Consider the following 26,736-nt stretch of genomic DNA (forward strand, 5'->3'; position numbering starts at 1 on the left):
CCCTTCTTTTTTATTTGTTATCCTAACGGGTGCCTTACCGAATTTATTCCTTCTTTTTTCTTTCTTTTTATTTATTTATTCATTTGTTTTTATTTCTTCATTTTATTTTAAAATGGGCAATGCTTGCTTTTCAAAGCGATAAAGTTTTATACACTTAAAGATTATTTTTTGATTATAGTTGAATGTTGAGCCTGCTGCTAGATCGAAATTCAGAACTATTTATAAAAATTAAATTTAAACATCTTGGAATTTAAAATGATCTGTTTCAATCATAAAAAAGAGAGAAACGGAATTCTTAAAAACGACGAAATGTAACATTTTGAGGAGCTTTTATCCCACATGATGTTAAAAAAATAGAAAAATTCCATGACCAACAAGACTAAGCGTGGTCAAACGCACCCGGGATAAGCGTTGGTCTCATCCGTCCACACAATCATGTACTTCAGCACTACGCCAAAGGACTATCCATGTATGTCATTGGTAAGTACGATGTGACCTATGTGATCTATATCACACCATTTGTGTTTTCATAAGAAAACAAAGCTGCTAATAATGTGAACTTTTGTCCAATGTTGTGAATTATATAGCCTGAAAAGTCTATACCAGTGATATATTTATGTAATTGGCTTTAGTTGTGTTTATTTGCTGAAAAATACATGACTGGCACCCCACCCTATACAAACATACGAAGGACATATTGTCGCAAAAAGTAAAATATGATGAACAAGATGAACAAGGAAAGGCGGCGTTCAATGAACTTTAAGTTTAAAATAAAGGGTTTTTGTCACATGATCAATTTTAAGGATGTTCACTCTAATTTTAAGTACCAATCAATAGCTGAATCTTAATAGCTAAGTTGCGAACTTTAGACGTTAGAAAAGTATAACTAAAACGAAATGACGCAGGCAAAAGTGATATTTAAGTTACTGTTATTCATCTTTGCATGATTATGCATTATGTTTTCAAGACACTATATCATTTACAATTTTATCCTTTTTTGTGCGGATGAATTGTTTAAGTCAGTCGTTGACATCATACGCCACCTTTAACAACATATTAATGATATGTCCTCTTCAAAAATTGTGAAGGGATAACAAATTTCAATGAACGATGCATCAGAAAAAGACAAAGGATGTGAGTACGACAATCCACAAGGACATACAACGTTCAATGAACGAAGCTACAAGCTTCACAGCAACATCCCAACCATACCCATGAGGGCACCGAACAAAAGGTGGAACAGGCATTGAGCATCCATTTTTTATTCAAAACGACATTTTGGTGTTACAATGAGAACGTGTTTGAAATTTCGACGTCCTGCAGCGTCATTAATTAAATCTCATGTTATCTTTGAACCGCATATGAATCAACTTTATTTTGTTAAGATGATTTTGATTTGAACTTGAATGTATATATAGACTACTTTCGGTACAATCTAGACTGATAGCTTTAGATAAAAGAGTGTTTTGGGGGTCAGTTATTTTCGAATATACATGTACATGTTTGATACCCTTTCACGTTGTAAAAGGTGATTCAATTGAAGAAAGAATAATTAAAAATACATTGTTTTAATATGTGAGTCTGTTGCTAAAGCGATAATCATGTAACTGTTTGGCAATTCCGTAACAGGCGGGATACATACGGGTGCAATTTTTTTAAAAATACCTTTCCCTTTAATGATTAAAACAATGAGTGAGCTAAAAACCTTCGACTTAAAACTTACTTGCTATTACTTGCCAATATCAGTGTAAATATGTGGAAGCCATATGTTAGCAATGAAACATGCATTTAGGTGTTCTATCTAGTAATCATCAAGTTTTCTCTAATCGGAGATTACCCTGATTTTTTCTCCATATACTATATAGGTAAAGTATGTGAGTAAATGTACAAAAAGAAGAGCTACGTTCACGGACACCAGCGCCTCGACAGCATGCAGGTATAAAGAGATAAGTATGACCTACACGTACATTTTCTTCTTCATCTTACGACTAGCCACGTAAAAGCGTCGGCAATCAAATAAGTACTTGCAATCCTGCCTAAATAAAACAAAGAGAAATAAATGGACGTCGTTAAACAATTAAAAAAGATACAACAACTAAAACGTTAAATGAAATAACCATTTACAATTACAATTGAAATAATTGTCAAACAGTCTTTCTAGATTAAACACACTATGGCAATGTCTGTCTTTCAAATATCTAGCTCAAGAGCTAGGGGTGACGTGTCGTAGCTCATCTAGAAAGTCATGGTACATATCCAAAAATCCTAGGAATCGCCGTTCGGCCGGGTATTTAAAAACTTTTCGTAGAGATAATGTTTTGTTTTCTTTTATAGACGTATTACATGTACTGTTTACCCCATAGGAGCCTTCAGACTGGTTACATGACTTCTATATATAGGTACACCGACAAAAAACTAAGCTGTTGTCCATTTTGTTATCACGTGGTATTAAATTCTCCATTCTGATTGACTGAAAGTAGACGCTCGTTCATTAGTTTTTTTCCTGATATTTCACATTGTGACAACAGGGAACATGCTTTTATTTATTGCCTATGTTACTAAAGAGAAAGAAAATCAAAACACTCAGCGGTCTGCTTTATACTCGGGAGCTACGTCCCCTCGTGCAAGTCAGCTAGCATCGTGCTTCGATGCTCTTTCTTTAACTTGTTATATGCTTATGACTCTTAGGTCAATATCATACGACAAGTATCAGTATCTGTAATACAATAAATCAAATTAAATGATGTTTCTTTCATCAAGGGTGTGTTTACTCAAAGTGAATTAACCGAAGGTTAAACATAATAAAATTTATAAAAATAAAAAATTTACTAGCTGAGATAATGTCGAATTGCTAATTGGAATTAAAGCTAAAATAGTATTCGGTGATATTAAATATAGAAAATGAAGCCTTAGAATTTCTACAAGTTCGCCAATAATTAAATGGTATGTATTTCACAAGACAAGATACATGTATATCTTTCTATAGTTTTTAAACTTATTTTCCTGTAATCAATCTGCAATATTATTGTATTTATGATTAATCATTACTTAAAATTAGAAGTGTTATCAATTTCGTCGCCCTAATTCCAGAGTGTCGTGACTCCAATTTTGAAAAAAATGAGTGTTTGGTATCAAAATGTTCGTAATTTTTTGCTCTATCTAATGGTAAGAACAACATCACTCTGGTTCTTGCCTGTAACAATATATTGAATGGGTCAGAGTGCTGTAAGTCCAAAAATTGTGATAAAAATACAGTCCATAATATCGTAACTTCTGAACCAATAGTTTGTTAAGATTCTAGTCACGTGATGCTGTTTTGACAAAATGGCAGATTTTTCAAGGTATCAGGAATGACATTTTACGTTTTATATTTCTTGATAACATGTAAGTGTTTTGCTTTAGAATAAAAGAAGTCATTTACACAACAAATACTTATGAAACAGAATGCCACCCTGTTGACCTACTCAGCTATTTTGTCTCAACATAATCATTTTCAATCTTATGCTAAAATTTATTATGTAATTGGAACATGCAAAGCAAAATAATCTAAGTTTCTAAGTTAAAAATAATTCTTGTACATCTACTTTTAACTCGTAAGGTTATACTTAGTCTACCTGTAATTATCAAGTGCTTTGAACCTTTGAACTGAAAATTATCCATTTCAAAAACTATTTTTCAAAAAGAAAAAAATATGCATGGTTAAAAATTTTCATTCGATTGAAACGTAGAAAAAAATGATTTTGTGAAGAAATGTTACAAAGTCTTAAGACCATATAAAAACATTCAGGAATCATTTGTTTCATCAAACGTTTGTTGAAGTAAAATAGAATTAATATTTGACTGAAACTCTTAAATATTGAGCATTGCTTTTATACGAATGAGTTATTGATGTAAACAGTTCAGTTAAAAACATTAAAAACAAACGTTTACTTAATTGTTATTGTATGTAAAGAAGTTGTATGACACTTTATATATAAATACATGTAGTAATTGAAGTACAGTAGTTCATTGAAACACCATATCCAGATCTGTAGCATCTTTGAAAATTTGTGAGCTTTGAGTTGTGTTTCATATTTTTCATTTTTTTTTAAAACAAAACATTAAGTAATGCTGTTCTTAGAAAAGTAAAATACAAAGGTTTATTCTTTTTTATGTTACAGAGAAAGGAACTCATTGTTGATGTTGTTTTTCAAAGTTTAAGCAGTTACATCTTTCAAACATTTGTGTGTGTTTTGTAAGTCAAATTGTGTTCAACATGCTGTTTGTCTGCAAGCTACAGGTATTCAAAATTGAATTTGGAATGAATTAATGATATAATAAACGAAACCAAAAGTATATCTGAATTCCAAATATTTTATAGTGTACAGTCTTAATGTGAAAATAGCATATCATATGATAAAAGTTTTGCTATTTAATGTGGTAAATATCAATACAATGACGGTGTTTCTAAATTTTGTTTACGTTTTGTTTAACTCAATGTGATACATTTACAAAATCAGTAATATTTTATTTTTTTGTTCATTTGCAAGGCTCACTATTTCATGTAAATGGTCATAAGATAAATTAATGAAGCTCGAGTTCAATTTCAACCTTAAAATGCATGTTCGTGGCTATTCACACTTCACCGCATTGTCTGGATTTCTATTATTGACTTTTAAGACTAAATTTTCTGTTTTGATCCTGATCACATTCTATGCTCTGTGGTGCCTAAATAAATGTCCAGACTATTCGTTAAAGCATTCAATTTCTAGTTACGTCTAAATTTAATATAATTTCAGTATAAAACAGTAAAATAGTCATTATTTCACACTGTTGTAACTCCTAAATGTAATGATATTTTAGGGTCACATTGCTGTAACTTATTACAGCATTCTGGTTCTTGTATTTTTGTCAATAAAATATATTTTTCAGTGATTTTTTTTATTTTGATTTTTAAAAAAATATCTACAGGAACTTCTTCGTAATTAAAAGTGTAAAAGTTAAAATAATTCTGCACACTATGATATATTTTATATTAAAATTGGTTGAGTAAGTGTGAAGATATAGCCTGTTAAAACTTTGAAGTCGATTTTCTCAAAATGGTAAAAATACGACTTACATCATTATGGAATTAGGGCGACGATCTGTCGTCATCTATGTCCTTCATCAGCAGGTGCTCAACTCCAAAAGGAGAGAAAGACAGGTAGATAGATCAAAAATGATTTTATGAAAAAATCACCAATCCCTTGTATTGCTGTTATCCTAGTTATCCTATACCATGATAAACCTGTAGATGTGCCCCATACACGTAGTGTTACGCTCGTAAACCTTCATCTTCATATTGCAACATCACTGGAGTGATTAACGAGAAATGTTAGGTTAGAAAAACAGACTGTTGATAATTATGATTCATGGAAATGTATAATCTTGGTCAACAGACGCCATTTCTGCGTGCAAAAAGTATACACATTTAAGAGGAGACAATAAACTAGGAACTTCAAACTCCAATTAATCACAAGTCACATCAGCTCTTTTTTGATGTACTGTTCACGGAGGTGATATTTTACTGCGCGACAAAAAATAAATTAAATCAGTTCGAATTGAATAAAAACAACATAATAATGAATAAAAAACAACAACAAAAAATGCCTAGCAGTAAATTCTAAAAGAGATGTTCTCCAATGTTCTGATACAAATAATTACAATTTTATCATGATTTTGATTGATAAATTGATTGATTGATTGATTGATTGATTGATTGATTGATTGATTGATTAAAAGTCTATATATATAATAACATGCCGTTTTCATGGTCGTGTTCGCATTATAAAATGGTATAAGAATGGAAACAGTTATTCTGTACAATACAATGATATCTATATCATACAATATAATAAAACATCCGCGTAGAAGATTAAAGCTAAATTTCGAAGAAAAACGGGCGGTTTTCCGCCAATTTTAATAATAGTATTTCGATGAGCCTAAGCACGAAATTTTGCTCAGTTGAGGTCTGGACAGCGTTATTGAAGGTTTACCTGTAATAAATATCAGTAATTTATAATATCATATTTTCTTTCAAAATGAACACCTCAAATAGATTGTTGTTTGGTATTTTGATATTACTTGTGACAGGTGAGTAATATTTGTATGATACAACATTATTATTATTATTAGTAGTAGTAGTAGTAGTAGAAGTAGTAGTAGTAGTAGTAGTAGTAGTAGTAGTAGTAGTAGTAATTATATTATTATTATTATTATTATTATTATTATTACTATTATTATTATAAATACTACTATTATTATTATAATTATTATTATTATTATTATTATTATTATTATTATTATTATTATTATTATTATACAATGTAATTTTACATACCATTTATTCATTGTTAATTTATATACTGGGAACATTGTTTTCAATGCCATTGTTTTCGTTTACAATAAATTTAGAGTAGAGTGTTTTGCTAATTTCAAACAAAAATAACATTCTTTCCTTTAGCATTTGTCTGGTTCATTTATGAAAATGATTGATTGAAACCACAGGTGAATGTCGCGGCATGACCATGACTTACACAATACCCCCGTTCCCCCTCTTCAACCCAAAACCCTTAAACATCATCCAAACATCATATTAAGTATTGACAAAAATAAATTTTATGAAAAAAAAAGTTATGACTCATAATTAGAGTCATAATTTTTTTTCCATAAAATTTATTTTTGTCAATTAGGTCAGTCATTTATTTTAGAATGAAAACGTTTTAAAGAACAATATTTGAGCAAGTCAACGCGAAGCCATTTCTTATTATTACTTGTATTGCAGAATTGAATCATTACATTGAACAAAGAAAGATCAGTGACGTTTAAACCATTATAAGGTGATTGTCGTGTTGGTATATTACCTTCCGGATCACGGCAGTAAAGCCACAATGAGAGCACATTTTTACCACCAAATTGATTCTAGGCAGCCTGTCAAGCAGTTTAACAGTACTTTGTTACCTCCACTTTGACAAGGAACTGATAACTTCTGTACATGCCAGATGTACAGTGTAGAGTGAGTTACAACGATAGTCACCTACACTGTCCGGGAATCGAATCCGGGTCGCCCGGTTTAAAGTCCAGGACTCTACCTATTGAGCTTAGCGAACAGTTTTTAAACCAGGTGGTTTACCTCGACTAGATACTTTTCATAAAGTTTTTTTATGTTTATTTCAGTATTAAGCGTACAATCCCTGGAATGTTACGTGTGTACGGGTTGCAACGATCCTTTCAACGATAACGGAGTTTCTACAAGAACATGTTTTGGGTCGTGTTTAAAGGCCAAAGGTTACGGTAGTAAGTGATGACTGAAATATTTATAATTTTAAAATAGATGCCTAAATATCGATAGATACATGAATAAATATTTCATGACTATGTTTGTAAACATAATTATTAGACAACGGTCACTGAGGTCAAAACATTTGAATATTTGCATAGGGTAAAGTGGGGGACTTAAAAAATAAAGAAATATAATCGGAATTAAATTAAAAGTCGACATTTAGTTCAATTCTTAGCATGATTTCAGCTTACAGCTTTTCATTTCTATGTCATTTTGCTCATTCCATATTATTCTTCTACAAAAATAGATTGATCGAATAATTTGAAAATTATTGGCACACAAGTTATTGGTACATACCTATATAAAGCTGTATAAATATGTCGAGAACAAATTATAAGTCCCGTAAAAAACTGAGCTGGAGCCCTTTTAAGATCTCTTACTTGCAGTGAGCAATAATGCAAAATTAATGTACAAAAAAGACGATTATTGTAAAAAAGCATGTTAAAAAAGACTGGATATTCTTGATACTAGTAGTTTTTCTTTCCTTTCTTTTATTTTTATATTTTTTTGTATCAGTTGTTAATTCAGAATTATAATATAAATAATAATGAAATAGAAATACAGGGATTATAGCTGAATATATTTTGCCCATGTGACGCAAACATATTCGTATAAAATTGAGAAAGTTAGAATCAGTAAAAAACGACCAAAACAGCAACATTTAAAATGTTGCAGGCTCGGTTTGTTTGACCCTGTTAATGGTTGGTACTGGAAAACCATCCACGCCGCTTGGGTGATCTTAAATTTTGATTCAGAGATAAAGTTACAGTTTTGCTTTTAGAATTTACAACTTTCAATCATGTTTATATATATCCTTCTTATATTAACAGCTGTAGTCAGAACCTGTTCAGAATTCGATGCAGGCGACCAGTGTGCAGAAACTGACGATCTTCATTCATGTTCTTGTACGACTGATTTGTGTAACAGTGCGTCTGGATTAAGCATCACATTACCTGTCGTATGCATAACCGCTGTCATCTTCTTCCTAGGGATGTTCTAAACGAACAAACGATCTATATGAGAAAATAATATGACTTAAGTATTGTTGACGAACTTTTCCTATCACACGTATGTCTTCTGGTCTGTAATTTTCAGGTATTTTCTTAGCATTAAATCGAGACATTCATGAAGAAAATGTTGCTATGTTAAATACTTATATGTTGTTATATTTCATTTCAAAAATGTTTTAAATCTTTGAACACGACATAATTTTATGCATTAAAACATGTTTTTGTACCTCCTTTTTTGTTTGTTACTCTACTTGGTGCCTTACTGATGGGCATGTATGTTGATTGCACTGTGTTTAAAGATTGTCGCTATCCCTTGCTGAATTCTTTCGTTCCATTATTGTAAGGTTATTAAGGGGAATGCTCGGTTTTCGTTAATGATCTGCAGGCTGTAGAGATGTAGCTTTATACACTTTCAAGCCGAGTCTTGAATTGAGGCTAAATGTTGCGCCTGCTCGTAGATAGAAATTCAAAATTTACATCTGTTGAATTTTGCAATCAGATCGGAAGTAAAAATGTTTTCAAAGATCTAAATTCAAAATTTACATTGTTGCATTTCGTGCTGACCTTGAACTTTGGCAGTTCGAAGATCGAAATTCAAAATCTTTCAAATAGTTTTCGTCAGGTATAGACATTGCACCAGTGTACAAATGTAAAAAAAGATCGAAAGTTTTCTTAAGTTCTGTTGTTTTTTTTGGCTAATTTTGGCTACAAATAATTGTTTTTAAGAATAAGAAAAGAGAGAAAATAAATCCCTAAAGAACACTTAAAACCGCGGAGTTGAAAATGTTGAAGAGATTTATCCTACATCACTACATGGCTTTAAATTATAAAGAATAAAAATTCCACCAACCAACAAGACCGACTTAGTATATGTAGCTTGATCAAACTCGTCCAGAATAAGCGTTGGCGTCATGAATCCACATATGTGGGCAAGTCTTGGTGTTTGTTTGTTTGTTTGTTTCATTTTACACCTTTTCGCAACAGTATTTCAGTCATATAGGCGGGTAGTTCCCTAACCATCGTTCCTGGAGAGTTACACCAGTACTATACTACCTGCCTCCGTGCTAAACTACCAAAGCATCTCCCGGGGATCGAACCCACGCCAGAGAGGTAACTGGATTCTTCGACCACGGAGGCGGTCAAGTATTGGTGTACTTCAGCATTTGGTCTATAGAAAACGAATTGACGCAGATAAAAACGAAATTTTAGTAACTGTTAAGCTTCTTTGCATGTATGAACAGGACAATATGCTATGGTCTAATATTATTAAGACACTTTTTCATGTACTTCAATTTTTTATTGTGCAAACGATTCTTATGTCAGTCTTGTCATCATCGACCACCTTTAAAAAACATATCGTTTCCTCTTCGAAAATTGTGAATACAAAGATAAACAAGGGAGTACAAAGTTCAGTGAACGATGTACCAGACAACACTAAAGGATGTGAAAACAAAGGTCATGATCAATGAACGCATCTACAAGCATCAAGCCACACAGAACCACCTGAGAAATACCCAGGAGAGCACCGAACAAAAACAGGGAACGGATATTGAGCATCCAATTTTATTTAAATAGACATTAGGTGTTTTAATAAAAACATACTTGATAGTGACCAAATTTCCACGTTTTGTAGCGTTAATTAGTTAAATTTCATGTTATCTTTGACCCGGACATGAATCAACGTGTTTTGTTCAAGTGCTTTCGATTTGAACTTTTCCCTGAAAGAAATGTTTATAGTAACTACTTTCGGTACAATCTCGAATGATAGTATCCGATAAAAGCGGGTTTAGGGCAGTTATTTTCAAATATACATGTGTGTATTTTCGATACCTTTTTTACTTTTCGGAAATAGATTCAATTGAAGGATTAATAGTGTTAATAAAGCGATTCTCGAGTAACTTTGTTTCACAATTCCGTAAGAAACGGGCTGTATTTGCTCAAGCACAATACGTTTATTGCAAACGAACAAAACAATGAGTGAGCTAACAAACTTTAGAAGTGGCTTGAACTGACAGCGTAGTTGGCATAACTCGCCAATATCATTTTAGGAATGAGGGAACCATATCTTATAAATGAAACATAGATTTAAATACTCTCTCTAGAAATCATCAAGCTTTCTCAAAACAGATGTTTTCTTTATATACGATAGGTAAAATATATGTGCAAATGTGAACAAGAAAGAGCTACTTTCACGACCCAAAGCCTTCGTTACATGCGGATAAAAAGCGATAAGTAAGCCCATACAAGTACAAATCAAGAACTGCTTCGTCAACATTCGACGAGCCACTAAAATGTGTCGGACGGCTAATTGGTTTTTGCAACCCTATCTTAGTAAGACAAAGCCAAATTCAATTGTCACAGGTCACCTTAACCGGTTTAATGACGTTAGCCAAATAACGCTAAATATATAAAAGATAACCGCCAAACGCAAAGTGTTGAAACAAAAGGTTGATCACCAAATTACTGCTGCGGTAGTGTTATCTATTTTTGTTAAGAAGAGATAATTATGCCAAAATGATTTTTCACATATTCACGACCTGGCCCTTAAATGCTATGTAATCGAATTTAATTCGATTACTTTTCTCGATTTTTCTACGTAACATATCAACAATTTGAAACTAGTAGAAAGGAGTTATTTTTCTTCTTTGTTTTTCAAAATGTTCACGATCGAAACTTTTATGTTTAACAATATGCAATAAAGCAAATTCACAACAACTTAAACATTAAAGTAAATAACCATTACACAATAACAGATGAAATAATTGTCAAAGAGTCTTACCAGATAAAACACATGTAATTCGTGATATTGATCACGAAAAGGACGTTGTCAAAATAAACACAAATGTGTCACTACCAATATAATCTTTGGAATTTTTGGCATCAGTATAGTAGATAGTGATATTGCCCTATATACAATCAGCAAAAATTAAGTGTTCTCAATCTACGTCCTATATCAGCTAGGATTCCACTCCAAAAGGAGATAAATAAAAGTTAGAAGATTAAAAATAATTTATCAAAATATCACCGGGTCCTTGTATTGATTTTGTCAATTCACCTATCCTATACCATGATAAAACTGTAGATGTGCTCTGTTAGTAGTGTTACGGGTAGAGTTTCGTGGACATTGCACATCCTTGTTGATCTTTAGCCTGATATTGTATCATCACTGGAGTGATTAACGAGAAATGTTAGGTCATATGAACGAATTGCTGATAATGAAGATACAAGGAAATGTATAATCTAGGTCTATATACTTTCAGCAGACGTCATTTCTGTGTGCAAAAGTAAACACAGTTAACAAGAGACATGAAACTAGGAATCTTCAAACTGCAATTAATCCTAAATTATACCAGATGATTTCAGGACCACCTTAAAATATCAAAATAGAAACGTTAAAGGTCGCATAACACGGCACACTTGTAAATGATGCAAATTCGTTTTGATATAGCTTGTTCATGGACAACAGTGGCAAATGCAAGCGACCGTTTTAACCAAATTTGTACAGAACTCGAAATTTAAATATGGAAAATAAACCTGCATCATGCATTCATTTCTCAAAAGAATTATAGGAGTTTATCAAGCTTGACACTCGCACAAAAATTGTTTTTGGACGAACTTGGAACATAAATCAGTATAAAATTGTCTGTCTTACATCAATGTATGTAGATTGTTTAAATCTTAATTTGTTACATAGATCAGATGGGTCCCTTACATCAAAAATATGTGCAAAAGATAATTAAGCAATATACTCAATAATTAAGGAATCGTATTTTTGTGCTATTTTTCGTCAGGTTTGACTCAAGAGTGTTGTAACGTCTTTTTCAATTTAGAACCATTTTTCACATTAAGAATGACTGTTCTGGAAAACGGAGTGAGCGAATGATCTGTTATTTTGCACACAAGTTATTAGTCTATACCTACATCAAATAGAATATAAATCTCGAAAATTATTTCCAGTCCACTCATGTCAAATACATCAGTGGAGAGTAACTTTAAGATGAAGAAAACAGTTTAATCTATTTCATAACATCATATGTAAAATCTACGAAGAAGATTAAATCTTCATTCAGAATAAAGAAAACGGGCGATTTACCGCCAATTGTTTTTATAAAAGTAGTTCGACAAGCTTGCGCACAAAGTTCTGTTCAGTTGAGGTCCCGACAGCGTTTAAGAAGGTTTATTCAACTAGTGACATATAATAACTTATTTTCTTTCAAAATGTACAGCACAAATACATTATTGTTTGGCCTTTTGATATTACTTGTGACTGGTGAGTATTAATTTAATCAATATTAAAATGTTTGTTTTAAGATATGATGCGACATTGTATTTTATTACAATATAATTATACATCAGGCTCAAAACTTTATTCATTGTTAATTAGTTTACATTTTGTCTACTGGGAGTATTGTTCACAAAGCTATGTTTTCCGTGTACAATAAATTTACTGTTGTGTCTTAGGTTAATTGAATACTAAAATGTCGTTTATGAAAGCAATTGATTAAATTAATTTAATTGAAATTTGAAACACTTTTTTTATTACTAGTATTTATAACAACCATGATTGTCACCGTTTATTTCAGTCTTGCTTATTGACCATTCAAGCGGAGCAAATGAAATCACGCCATTAAAAACATTTTGATTTTTTTTAAATTTTGCCCATATTTAGAAAGGGCTTGAACGATTTCTTACCTTTCGTTAACGGAAAAAATATAACAGCAGTTTTTTGCGGATAAAATTTTGCTAATAAAAACCAAAATTTTGCTAATTAAGTTTTGCTAATTTATTATCATTAAAAAATATTGCTGTTAATTTTCTTAAAATTGTTTTATATATTTCGTTTCAGAATTTATCACATGAATTTAAATTTGCCATCACTAATTTATTCAAAGAAAAATGACCATGTGAGATTAAATTACTACAAGTAAACTGCAAAAACTTGTTTATATATATAACAGACTCGTGTATCGTCCTACGAAAATAACTTTTACGGTGTATCCAGCAATAATTTCGATTTTCAGGGTGTGCTTGTAAATCGGATAACAGGTTTGACGGAAGGGTACTTTAATTTAAAATCTGAAAATATGACGAATATTAAAAATGAAATTAGGGTTTTTTGTTGTTGGTTTATTTTTGGTGACGCGGGATACAGAACAAATAAAGAAAGAGAGATATATACATGTATATACTGCTTTATATGTTAATTCTTTTAATTGCAAACTTCTTAAGGTGAAAATATGTCTTATCTTATTGTTTAAGTTTAATAAATATCTCTTATGGGATTTTGGAAGGAAATAAAAATGTCTTTGTCACTATGTCTTCCTAATTCTCTATAGCTAGTAATATCTGTAACTTTCCCGGAAGGTTTTAAAAATCAGGTTTACCTCGAACAGGTGTAACCTTTCATAAGATTCTTTTGACCTATTTTCAGTGATAAGCGTGCAGTCCATAAAATGTTACGAGTGTACGGGATGCAACGACCCTTTCAACGATAACATAGGTTCTACAAGTGAATGCTTAGGGTCATGTATAAAGGCCAAAGCTTACGGGAGTAAGTGATGATTGAAATATTTATAATTTTAAAATAAATGCCTAAATATTTATAGATTCATGGGAAATATATTTGCATGACTGTGTGAGTAAACATAATTATTACACAACGGGGTCCACTGAGGTCGAAACGTAGAATCAAACATTAATATTAACATACTGGGTCCTACTAGGGCACTTAAAAATAATAAATATATATATTCAGCATTAAATTAAACCTCGACATTTAGTCTAATTCTAAGCATGAATTCAGCTTTTCATTCTTATGTCATCATTACAAATTATTCTTCTGGAAAAACGGATTGGACGTATGATCTGAAATTCTTTGAAATAAGTTAAAGGTACAGACCTAGATGAAATGTATAAACATGTCGAAAACACCTTTCTATTTACCGTAAAATCTCAGCTGCAATCCTTATAAGAATTCTTACATGCAGCGAGAAATAATGCAAAGTTAAAGTACAGAGTAGAAGAAAAATTGTATAAAAGCATAATAAAGGGCCTGAATATTCTCGATACTAGTAGTTTTCCTTACCTTTCTTTTATTTTTATAATCTTTTATATCAGTTGTTAATTTGGAAATATAACAATGATAAAATAGAAAAACAGGGGAGTAGTTGTATTTATAGAATATGTTTTTGCCCATATGACGCAAACATACTCATATAAAATTGAATAAACAGAATTGCGATAGATCACCCAAAATGGCAAAGATTTAAATTATGCAGGCTCAGTTTATTTGAGTCTCTTCGTGGACGGTACTGGAAAATGCAAGCTACAATCAACGTCTCTAGGCTGATCTTTAATTTTTTTTATTTAGAGATAAAATGAAAGTTTTTTATTTAGAACTTACAACATTTAGTTATGTTTGTAAATGTACCCTTCTTAAATTAACAGTTATGGTCAGAAGCTGTTCAGATGACAATCAAGGCGACAAGTGTACGGAAAATGGCGATACGTTTTTATGTTCGTGTACGTCTGATTTGTGTAACAGTGCGTCTGGATTTAAAGTTTCATTTTCTGTCGTCTGCATATCCGCTCTCATATTGTTCCTAAGGCTGTTCTAAACGAACAAACGATTCATATGGAAACATAATATGTTTTAAGTAGTGTTGACAGACTTTCTTCTATCGCACGTGTGTCTTTTTTCCTGTCATTTTTCAGGTATTTTCTGAGCATTGAATCAGGACATTCAAAGTGTTGGCAATGTAAAATACCAATGCCATCAAATTTTAATTCAGAAATTGTTTTTAATTATGGAACACACCAATACGGTCAAGACAAAATATTATGCATTAATAAAAGAATGTTTTAGTACCCTCGTTTTTGTTTGTTTTCCTACTGGATAACTAACCGATGATCCTTTTATTTTCATATGTAGAAAGAAAGAAGCTTTATACACGTTAAATCTGAATATTGAATTAAAGTTGAATGTTGAGCCTGGTCGTAGTTAAAAATGCAAAATTAACATAAGTTAAAGTTTTTGCTGGGATTGAATTTCGAACCATCGAAAATAATTTCTTTCTAAAGATCGAAATTTAAATTTACATCTGTACTTATGTACATATACATGCAATAAAAGATCGACAGTTTGTCATATAATAAATATCTGTAAATTTATTAAAGAAGCATTTACTGTTAGAAATGATGTCTTATATATGTACACTTGTTCTGATCACTATGAATATATATGTATATTTGTTGATAAATATAGTTTCATGCTAAATTGTTTGATATGTTTGTATATATGATCAATATTTTAAGTATTTTTTTTAGTTTATTAGCCAAAGTCAAGCTTTTGTCGATATTTGCTAATAAATGTTGTTGTTTTTGTTGTTTATAATTAAAGATTGACAGTCCTGTTAAATACTTTTTTGTTTTCTTATTAAATTTAAACACATTCCTTTATGAATCTTAAGCATGCAATATATCTGAATCTCCCACGATTGTTGAAAACTCCCAAAAAGATTTATGCAAGATCAATGTATCGATAACAAAATATTCCCAACAGAGAGATTGACTTTCACACTAATGACTCAAATACATGTGTATTTTGTGGATATATTTTTTTTTATTTTACTAATATTGACAAAACATCAATCATCACTTTCTTAACTGATATTTTATCTCGTTTCAAAACCCTGCAATCGTCATATAAGAGAAAATCAGTGATTTACATAACTGTAGAAAATATAAATAGATAATGTGGCATATGTTTCAATTATACAAAATAGAGAAGAGGAATCTCCAAAGAACACTTAAAAATGATGCAATTGAAAATGTTGCAGCGCTTTTATTCCACATGACTTTACACAAAGACAGAAAAATCTTTTTACCGAATAAGTACGTTAAGCGCGATCAAATGCGTTGGCGCCACGAGTCTACAAATGTGGGCAAGTGTTTGAGTTATCCAGCACTAGGTCTATCGACTTCAGACATTCGGATAAAGAAAATCATTTGATTTCTTTGGTAAGCACAAAGCACACAATAGTACACCACATGTTTCTAATAACACTAAACAACTAATTGTAAGAAATTTTGTCAAATGTGAATAACATCGAAGGAAACACAACCACACAGAACAAAGTGAGAAAATAAAAAGGAGGGAACGTAAAATGTGCATCCATTTTTCGTTTAAAAAGATATTTTGGTGTTTTGATAAAAAATTGTTAGATAGTTACCACATTTCAACGTCCTGGGGCGTTCATCAATTAAATATCGTTGTTATCTTTAAACCGCACATGAATCAAGGTGTATTGTTCAAGTGTTTCGGTTTGAACTTTTCCCTGAAAGTAGTGTTTATTTCGGGACAATCCCGAGTGATAGTATCCGATAAAAGTGTGTTTAGAGCAGTGATTTTCAAATAGACATGTATGTGTTTTGATACCTTTTTACGTTTCAAAAATATACTTAATTGAAGGATTAATAGATCTGAATACATCAAAATATGTTACTGTGTTAATAAAGCGATGCAAGTATAACTCTGTTTCACAATTCCGTAAAAGACAGGCTGTATTTTTTCTCATTGACAAGCACAATACGTTTTCAGCAAAACGAACAAAAGAATGAGTGAGCTAACAAACTTTAGAAGTGGCTTGAACTGACAACGTAGTTGGCATACCTCGCCTAAATCATTTTTGGAATGAGGGAACCATACTTTGGCAATGAACATAGATTGAGATACTTTCTCCAATCAGATGTTTTATTTATATACGATTTTGTGATCAAATGTCAACAAGAAAGAGCTTCTTTCAAGGTCCAAAGCCATTCGTAACATGCGGATAAAAAGCGATAAGTAGGAACATACAAGTACAAAGCAAGTACTGCTTCTTCAACATTCGACGTGCCACTAAAATGTTTCGGACGGCTAATTGGTTTTTGCAACCCTGTCTTAATAAGACAAAACCAAATTTAATACATACAGGTCACCTGTGCCGGTTAATTGACGTTTTTTTTTTTTTTTTTTTTTTTTTTTTTTTTTTTTTTTTTTTTTTTTTTTTTCATTTTTACGCCTTTTCCCAACAGTATTTCAGTCATATAGGCGAGTAGTTTCCTAACCATTGTTCCTGGAGAGTTACACCAGTACTAAACTACCTTCCTCCGCGCTAAACTACCAAAGCATCTCCCGGGGATCGAACCGACGCCAGAAAGGTAACTGGATTAGAAGTCATCGACTCTAACCCCTCGGCCACGGATTAAATGACGTTAACCCAATAACACTTAATATATACGTAAAAGATAACCACCAAACACAAAGTGCCGAAACAAAAGGTCGATCAGCAAATTACTGCTGCGATAGTGTATTCTATTTTTTAAAGAAGAGATATGCCAAAATTATGTTTCAAACATTTTTGTTTTGCTCATGACTTGGCCCTTATATGCTAGTCCAATTCCTTTTCTCAGTTTTTCTACGAAATATATCAACAGTTTGAAAGTAGTTAAAAGTTATTATCCTTCTTTTCTTTTCAAAATGTTCATGATTGAACGTTTTGTGTTTAACAATATGCGAAACATCACAACAACTTAAACATTAAAGGAAATAACCATTACACAATCAAAAATGAAATAATTGTGAGGAAATAACCATTACACAATCAAAAATGAAATAATTGTGAGGAAATAACCATTACACAATCAAAAATGAAATAATTGTGAGGAAATAACCATTACACAATCAAAAATGAAATAATTGTGAGGAAATAACCATTACACAATCAAAAATGAAATAATTGTGAGGAAATAACCATTACACAATCAAAAATGAAATAATTGTGAAAAAGTTTTACTAGATTAAAACATGTAATTCGCGTTATTAATCATGAAAAAAACGTTGTCAAAACAAACACGAATTTGTCACTGCCTATATAGTTTTTAGAATGTTTAGCAGCAGTATATCTACTTGCTTTTCATAATATTGCCCTATATAAAAATCAGCAATATCATTTGATATTATGATTCTGCATCACTTAAATTTTCAAGTGTTATCAATCTACGTCCTTCATCAGCAGGATTTCCACTTCAAAGTGGAGATAAATAAAAGTAAGTAGATTAAACATAATTTTATGAAAAATATCATCGGGTCCTTGTATTCACCGCTGTCCTATACCATGATAAAACTGTAGATGTGCCATGTTAGTAGTGTTACGGCTGGAGTGTCGTGGACATTGCTCACCCTTGAAGATCCTTAGCCTCATATTATAACACAGGAGTGATTAACGAGAAATGTAACGTCCGATTAACGGACTGTTGATAAACAAGATACCTGGAAATGTATAATCTAGGTCTTTATACATTAAATATTAGGATTTATGTGTGCAAAAGTATACACATTTCAAAAGGAGTCAAGAAACTATGAATCTTCAAATTGTTATTAATCCTAAATCTAACGAGATGATTTTAGGATAACATCAAAAAGGAAACTTTAAATGTTGCAAAAATCGGTAAAATGTAATGTTGCAGGCTCTTTTTTTATATAAAGCAAGTTCAATGTGTTCGATTTGATTAAAAAATCATATAACTATGAATAAAAACCTAAAATGCTGTGCAGTAAATTCTAAAAAAAGATGGTCTTCAATTTTCTGATATATTGTTAAGCATTATACATGTATACTAAACAATCATTATTATGTTCTTATTAAATACTTCAAACTGTTTCATAAAATAGAGAAAATAAGAATCCCTAAAGAAAGTCCAACACAGCAAAATTGAAAATGTTGCAGGCTCGATATGATTGAGCCGGTTCATAAGTCATTGATGATAACTTTCTTCTGTGATAAAAAAGGACATGCCTTTACTTTGATATTAAATACAATTTTATTATGAGTCTGATTGATTGATCATGATTGACTGATTGATTGATCATGACTGACTGATTGATTTAATTAATATAAGCCTATATGTAATAACATGTCGTTTTAATGGTCGTGTAAGTTTGATAAAATGGTATCAGATAAAGAAAACAGTTTATTCTGTTTCATACAATATCACCTGTAAGATGCAATCGCATAAAACAACCGCGTAGAAGATAAAAGCTTAATTTCGACGAAATGAGGTCGGTTTACAGCTTATCTTAATAAAAGTAGTCCGATGAGCCTGGGCACGAAAAAGTAGTCCGATGAGCCTGGGAACAAAATTTTGCTCATTTAAGGCCTGGGCAGCGTTAAAGAAGGATTATTCAATATAATAAATATCAGTTATTTATAATAGCTTAATTTCTTTCAAAATGAACAGTTCAAATATATTGATGTTTGGCATTTTGATATTTCTTATGACTGGTGAGTAATAAAACAATAATTATTTGTTTTAAATATGATACGTGTATGAATAAACATATAATTATACATTACAGTTCATGCATGAAATAAAACAAAGCATTGAGGGCCTCATAGAATTATAATAGAGTTATAATAGTAAAAGTTCAACTTGGAAGTCAGTTTGTGTAACAAACTTTTTAGTAAATTATACTGAAAACTGTTGGTATTGCTTGTTTTGTAAAATATCCCTCGCAAATACACACACTTAATTTTTGTAAGGTGTGGTATTTTATATTGTTTCAGTAAGAACGATTTTTACAGAGTTACGTTTTTTCTGTGTACAATAATTTTACAGTAATGTTACTTTGATTTCAATACTTAAATATCATCCTTTTGAAGCATTTGCTTGGTGTATATATGTAAGCGATTGAGAAACAATGTAATTTTATTGAAACTCACTGTTGTTTTTGTTGTTGTTTTTTCTGTTGTTGTTTAACCTTCTTTATTATTAACATACCCTATTAAAAATATATACATATATAATTATATCGTGATATAATGCATATGGCAAAATCATAAAATGTTGCGGACGGTACTGAAAAGTCCAGGTTACGGTCAGCGAATCTTAGCAATGGCTTACGCAACATTTAATATGTGGACATTTTAAGCATCCGCAAATGTGTTCATACGCCGGTTTTCATGAAGCCTTAAATTCATAAGTCAGTGCCATTCCATGAAAAGTGATTCGTCCCCAAGTAAAGAAGTTCAGTTTCTGTCCGATACATGGTCAATCCCAAGTTTTGTGATAAATTGCTTTTAAAAAGAATATCTGAGCATGTCAATTAGGTGTTATTTCTTAAAATTTGAATTGAAAACTTAATTTGAACTCAGAAAATACCCAATGACGTTAACAGCAGGTTTACCATGACCATGTATTTTTTATAATGTGTCTTCATTATTTTTCAGTAATAAGCGTACAGTCTTTAAAATGTTACGTGTGTTCGAGCTGCAACGAGCCTTTCGATAAAAAAGACAGCGATGTCTCAATAGAATCGTGTGCGGGATCATGTCTGAAGGGCGATTATGGGGGTGGTAAGTAATATAAAGATAATAAGACCTATCCTTGGAAACAGACACAATGCACCCAATACAGGCAGTCAGGTAACCATGACCTTTGACTTGCAATAAAGGCATGGTTACTATAAAAAGAGTGTAACAAAACTTTTTTAATATTCTCAGTGTGTCCATTAATTTGAAAACTCATCTATGAAATAATATAAACAAGATCAACAAGGAAAGGCCGCGTTCAATGAACGCAACCCCCACACAACCCAGCAACAAGAACCAGTGGCAAGGATCCCAGGTGGACCCCAAACAAAAGCAGGACAGGGCACAAGACAGAGCACGGACAGGCAAATCACTAAAGTAATAAATAATTTGTAACTGATAAGGAATTCAAAGAAAACAAATAAATGATTAATTTGTAACTGATAAGGAATTAAAATAAACAACAAATAAATGATATTTCCAGACAGAACCATCAGTATATGTACTATCTTCACATTCAAGTATAACCTTTACCTTTCTGTCAACTTTTTCCGTGTCTGTGTTACAGACAAGTTTTCTTATTGAACCCAAGGTAAGCTTGTTAGTTCATAATCCAATAATAAATGACATAGATGACGACTGGAAATGACTGTCAATTTACGTTCATGAAACTATAAATCTTAAATCTAATGTGACCTTGTCCTTTAAGCTACAAATTTGTTCTCACTTATCATAAATTGTGTTCAAGTACCATATGCAACATAAGCAACATTATTACAAAATCCGCCACTAAATGGCAAAAAGATATGGACTGGACCTTAATCTTGCGCATGGAACATTGCCCCAATATGCTTAACAGTCTACACAAAGATCAACTAGGACACTCAGAATTGAAAACTATGAATAAGATGATAAAAACATATACTCAACATTCTATTGGAAATCGATATTTTGTCCAATCTTCAGCCTTCTTTGGTCTGTGTCATTTTGCAAAATCCAAGAAGATGGATTAAGCGAATTATCTGAAATTTCTGAAAAAAGTCATTGGTACAGATCTTAATCAAGCTGTATAAATATATCGAAATCTATTTCCAGTAACGTCGTGTCAAAAGGACCAAAAATTCAAAAATAAGTGTACCAAAAACAAAACATAATGTCGAAGAAGCACAATAGAAACAACCATCAAGAATGTTGAAAAGTCTAGATATTCTCAAAAGCTTAACTGCATAATTTTTATATTTGAAACTTTCATGGATGTCTTGTTAGTTATAATCATACATTCCAAACACAATCACGTTTCATGTATCTGTTGTTAGTGGAGCATAATGATAAATATAATGAAAAAGAAGGAAATTCGTTTTGTTAATAGAATATGTTTTTCCCAATCATGTGATTCAAATACACTCACTTAAGTTATACTTTGGTTAAGATAATTTCATTTCTTAGATTACCTTTAAATTCTAGTGGGCGGTTTTCTTTTTTTTTTTTACTCCCGGCTTTTATTTATATCTATATCTTTTAAGACTTTGTTTTATCATTTTACAGTTGTTGCCAGAGCCTGTTCAGATTACAATTTAGGCGACGTGTGTGCAGATGTGAGCGGAACTCATTCATGTTCGTGTACGTCTGATTTGTGTAACAGTGCGTCTGGAGTCAGTGTCTCATTTCCTGTCGTCTGCATATCAGCTATCATCTTGTTTCTACGGGTGTTCTAAACGAACAGGCGATTTACATACAAAATAATATCCTGTTAGTATTGTTGAAGGATTTTGTCCTATCAGGTGTGTCTTCTTTTCATGTACTTTTAATCTTTTATGATACAACTAGGACATTCGAGAAGAAAGTGTTTGTCATATATGTTACCTATAGCAACATATTTCAAAGCATGACTGTTTTTACTGTCGAAACAAATCGTTTTTGACATAATATATATCATTAATAAAACTTATAAATGTGTTTGTACCCTCCTTCTTTTTATTACCCTCCTGGTTAATATTATTATTATTATATACCACATTTCTATAGCACTATTTTCAGAAATAATAAATGTTCAAGAGTGCTTTACATAAATCTGATAAAACATAATCATATATATATGACACAAGGTACAATATTAATTAAGTAAACCTATTAAACAATAATGATAATCTAAAACCAGTAACGGATGGAAAGAAATACAGACACATTTAGTTTAAAATCAAGGCTCAATTCTAAAAAAAATCCTATAAAAGATTTGAACGAAATAAGATTGTTAAACAAAGTAACAAACAAAAGTAAAAAAGAAACGAATTATAAAGTAAAACCCTAAGACATAAATCAAACACACAATTTACAATGATAATATAGCAAAAGTAGTACATGTATGTTGTTTTATGAAACTAACGTCCATAGAACTTTATGAAATAATGTGTTTTGAGAGTTCTCTTAAAACTTGGCAAGGTATTACAGTCTCTAAAGCCAGGTGGTAACGCATTCCATAATTTCGCTGCGGCTGTCTGGAAGCACCTATCACCATATCGTACTGTCCGAGTTTTAGGCACAACTAATGTCATTGAGTTATTCTGGGACCTCAGATTCCTGACTAGGATGTACAGGTGTATCATGTCTTTTATATAGGCTGGTGATTGATCGATGAGGGATTTATATGTATAAGTCAAAATTTTATATTCGACCCGATACTCTACCGGAAGCCAGTGAAGTTCACGTAAGACAGGTGTCTGGTTGTCTCACGGATGGTTCTGTAGGGCTTGGTGTTGTTTGGGACTTAGTTTCGTGAATGGTGCTCTCCTTTCATTATTTTTTTTATTCACTTAATCATTTTTGTATAAAACGGCAATGTCCATTTTCATAATTATGATCACCATATGTAAGTAAATTTTAATCGGTTTAAGGCATAGCAACAATGTGCATATATTAAAAGGCCCGGCAGTTTTGTTTAGTTTTGGTTGTTTTTGTTTTTGCTTCAAACCAAGTTTAAGCCTGTTCTGTAATGAAACTTAAGCAAGAAAATAGACCTGGATCCTCCAAAATTACAGCAGATGCTTGGGGACCAGATCCAATCCCATCCTTGTTCCGTTCTCATTTTGGACATATTTTGTCTTACATAAATGCCATCAAGATTACCTTTAATGTTATGTTAATAGAAATAGAACCATACAGAAGTAACAAAACAGGCTAAGTGAATTATGCCATACAGAAATAAGTCATGGCAACCGAGGCGTTTGCCGAGCAACTCTCAGCAATTTTCAACTTATGAATCTATTTCAATCATAACATAGAGAAAAAAGGAATATCCTAAAACGGCAAAAATTGAAAATGTTGCAGGCTTGGTTTGATCTCATCCAACCGCAATTTTCACCCAAAACAAGCGATGTCAACCGACGCGTTTTCCGAGTTACCTGCTTAGGGTGCTTTGTGGAATATTAGATTAGATTATATTATTCAAAATCAAGGCATATAATATGCATAGGGGTATAAAATGGTCAGCATCATTTGATGAATAACATTTTTTTTAAAAAATAGATTCAACACTTATTCAAAAATTGATTTACAAAACATTTTCAAATAAAATTATATAAAGAAGAAGAACATTCTTCACAAACAGGTATTTGATTTATCTGTACTTTGTATATAATTTGTCTTCAAAAATACCATCTAGATTTTTATTTATGTTAACAGAACCCTACAAAAGTAACAAAAAAAAGAGAAAATCATGCCATACAGGAGAATAAATTATTTGAAACAATAACTTTGCAGAATAATGCTAGTTTATAAAATTAACATGATTAAGTGGTCAGAGCTTTTTAATGATTTGAGAAATTTGAAACAATAAACTTCTCACGAATAAAAGTTTAAAAAAGATACATTCAAACAAGAAATGAAATTCATCCCCAAGAGATTGTTGCGGACATAAATGACATGTTCTTTCAATATATAAATGTCAACCTTTTATATTGGTAATAAATGGTACATAGTTCTGAACTTAACAAAGTATTTTCCAAAAATTGAAAGGTAATATATCTTAATATTCCTCAAAACAAAAATCTTTCTTATACACGCAATAAATCGAACATTTAGAAGATTAATATATGGTACGTTTTCAATTCTGTAAGAACTGGTCTTTTAATCTGTTTCTTTTTCTCACAATAGCTTTACAATTATTTAAATAACAAATACATTGACTATCAAAATATAGACTGATAAACCTAGCTCATCAAGAGTGTTTTTAACAAATGATATCCAAGGAGAGATCATAACACTATTTACATGTAAAGAGAGAACTGTATTATACAATATATTTCATATTTTATCTTATTTTAAGTTACTAACTTATTCAGTAAGACACTATTCTTGTTTAAACCTGCAGTTCTTATATAAAGGACAAAGTCCTGTTCCACCAGATAGACATTTTCTGAATGAGTAAGAGTTTACAAACACGTAATTGCAGTAGTTCAGAAATTTGCTATACCTCAAACCTCACAATTATATATAATACAATGTACATACAAAAGGTACTTAAGTATTAAAGCCATACACCTGCAATGAAAAATAAAACGTTAAAAAAACAAGGGCCTGTTGAACCGGGTGATGATCCCCGAACAGGTTTCGGAGTTGTGGTGTTGTTGGTAGTTTTCACTCCGGATCAGCCAGAGCACAGTTCAATCACCGCATCGTTCCTGGGCGGGCTGTCAAGCAGTTTACCACTGTTTGCACATTAATTTGTTGATTATGTAGCAGAGAAACAATATAACAAACATTTGTTTTATCTAATTTTAATTGTTTTTATTAAATGGATAATATATTACATGAATAAAAAGATTAGAAATCAATGCGACTATCACTATTGGAGAAAACATCACACAACAATTTCTATTTACTCGCCTGCACGTCTCTTTAGTTAAACAAGACTCGTTTTTTTTATATTTTGATGTTGAAGTTTAAGTGACATTATGCTCATATTTTCATTGTCAAGTTGAGCTGAATTGACTTAATATTTTAAAAGATTGACTGTTTAAATGATGTTTGACCAACAGATTATATTGGGAAATGTTTAGGATAAAATTTTTAATCTGCCTAAAATATAAAAAGACTGCCCCACTTTTTTTATAAATTGAACGTTACAGGTAAATTCAAAATGGTATTTACTGAAATTTCGCTTGAATCCGGTGGTAATTTATTGTTTATGCAAAGTAAATCATTAAAGAAAAAGGAATTATGGCAAAATGAAAATTTACTTTGACTCTCACCTCTTCACTCACTCTCTACCTTTTGATGGGCATAATGTCACCAGGTCACTATCACAAAACATTATTTTGCTGAATGGACTGTTCCAAATTTAAAGCAGAATAAAGTCACGAGGTAAGGGTAAAATGTGACGGTCGACATTGAAATTAAAACAACATGGCTACAATCGATAGCACAGGATATCTATTCCATGTTGAAAGAATACATAATTCAAAACATTTCAGCTAGGCTAGTGTTTCTAGGTGAGGATTATAAAGCAAACGGCCATGAACACACGGTCATCAAATACTATACCAAAGGCCTTCATATTATGTTGAAAATGTTGTAAAATTAAATACTTTAAACTTCGATAAATATGGATACAGGCCGCTTTCTGGAAAAACTGGGTAAAATCAGAGATCGAAAATTTCATTGTCCTCTCGTAAGATTACGAGTAGAATTTAAGAGAACCCGATGCAGGATGAGTAGAGAAATGTTGCACGGACATTGGATTTACAAACTGCTCGTCCTGCAGGACGAGTGACTCTCTGAAAATATTTTATCGATGCCTGAGTTTCTGTTTCAGCCCTGGGAACTGGTCATGTTCCAAAGATAACAGTGAAATTGATGGTTCGTGGATTGAATGACAAAATCACTGACCATTAGGCCACCGCTATCGTCTTTGATAAGCACTTGTGTTAAACATAAACATAAATGTTGTGTATTGGCTGAATTTTTAAGGAAGAAGTCAAACAAGATACCAATGAAAATACGGAAAATATTTTCACTGCAG

At 31.6% G+C, this 26,736-nt stretch overlaps 1 protein-coding gene and 2 long non-coding RNA genes across 3 annotated transcripts; all 3 read left to right on the forward strand.

The window, feature by feature from the left end:
- Positions 1-7,034: 7,034 nt before the first annotated feature.
- LOC132743802 (uncharacterized) lies at positions 7,035-8,350 on the forward strand. The gene is made up of 2 exons (XR_009627620.1): positions 7,035-7,314; positions 8,191-8,350. It is a non-coding gene; the product is annotated as an uncharacterized LOC132743802 (long non-coding RNA).
- A 4,152-nt stretch (positions 8,351-12,502) lies between these two features.
- LOC132743803 (uncharacterized) lies at positions 12,503-15,664 on the forward strand. Its single transcript, XR_009627621.1, has 3 exons — positions 12,503-12,640; positions 13,802-13,921; positions 14,818-15,664. It is a non-coding gene; the product is annotated as an uncharacterized LOC132743803 (long non-coding RNA).
- A 3,872-nt stretch (positions 15,665-19,536) lies between these two features.
- On the forward strand, positions 19,537-22,676 carry LOC132743809 (uncharacterized). The gene is made up of 3 exons (XM_060732375.1): positions 19,537-19,694; positions 20,640-20,765; positions 22,266-22,676. The coding sequence occupies exons 1-3, from the start codon at positions 19,643-19,645 to the stop codon at positions 22,433-22,435; spliced, it is 348 nt and encodes a 115-aa protein (XP_060588358.1). The 5' UTR covers positions 19,537-19,642; the 3' UTR covers positions 22,436-22,676.
- Positions 22,677-26,736: the final 4,060 nt, after the last annotated feature.

Source organism: Ruditapes philippinarum, unplaced genomic scaffold, assembly GCF_026571515.1.
Source record: "Ruditapes philippinarum isolate M1 unplaced genomic scaffold, ASM2657151v2 ctg1852_1_1_1_1, whole genome shotgun sequence".
In the NCBI taxonomy this organism is placed as follows: Eukaryota; Metazoa; Mollusca; class Bivalvia; order Venerida; family Veneridae; genus Ruditapes; species Ruditapes philippinarum.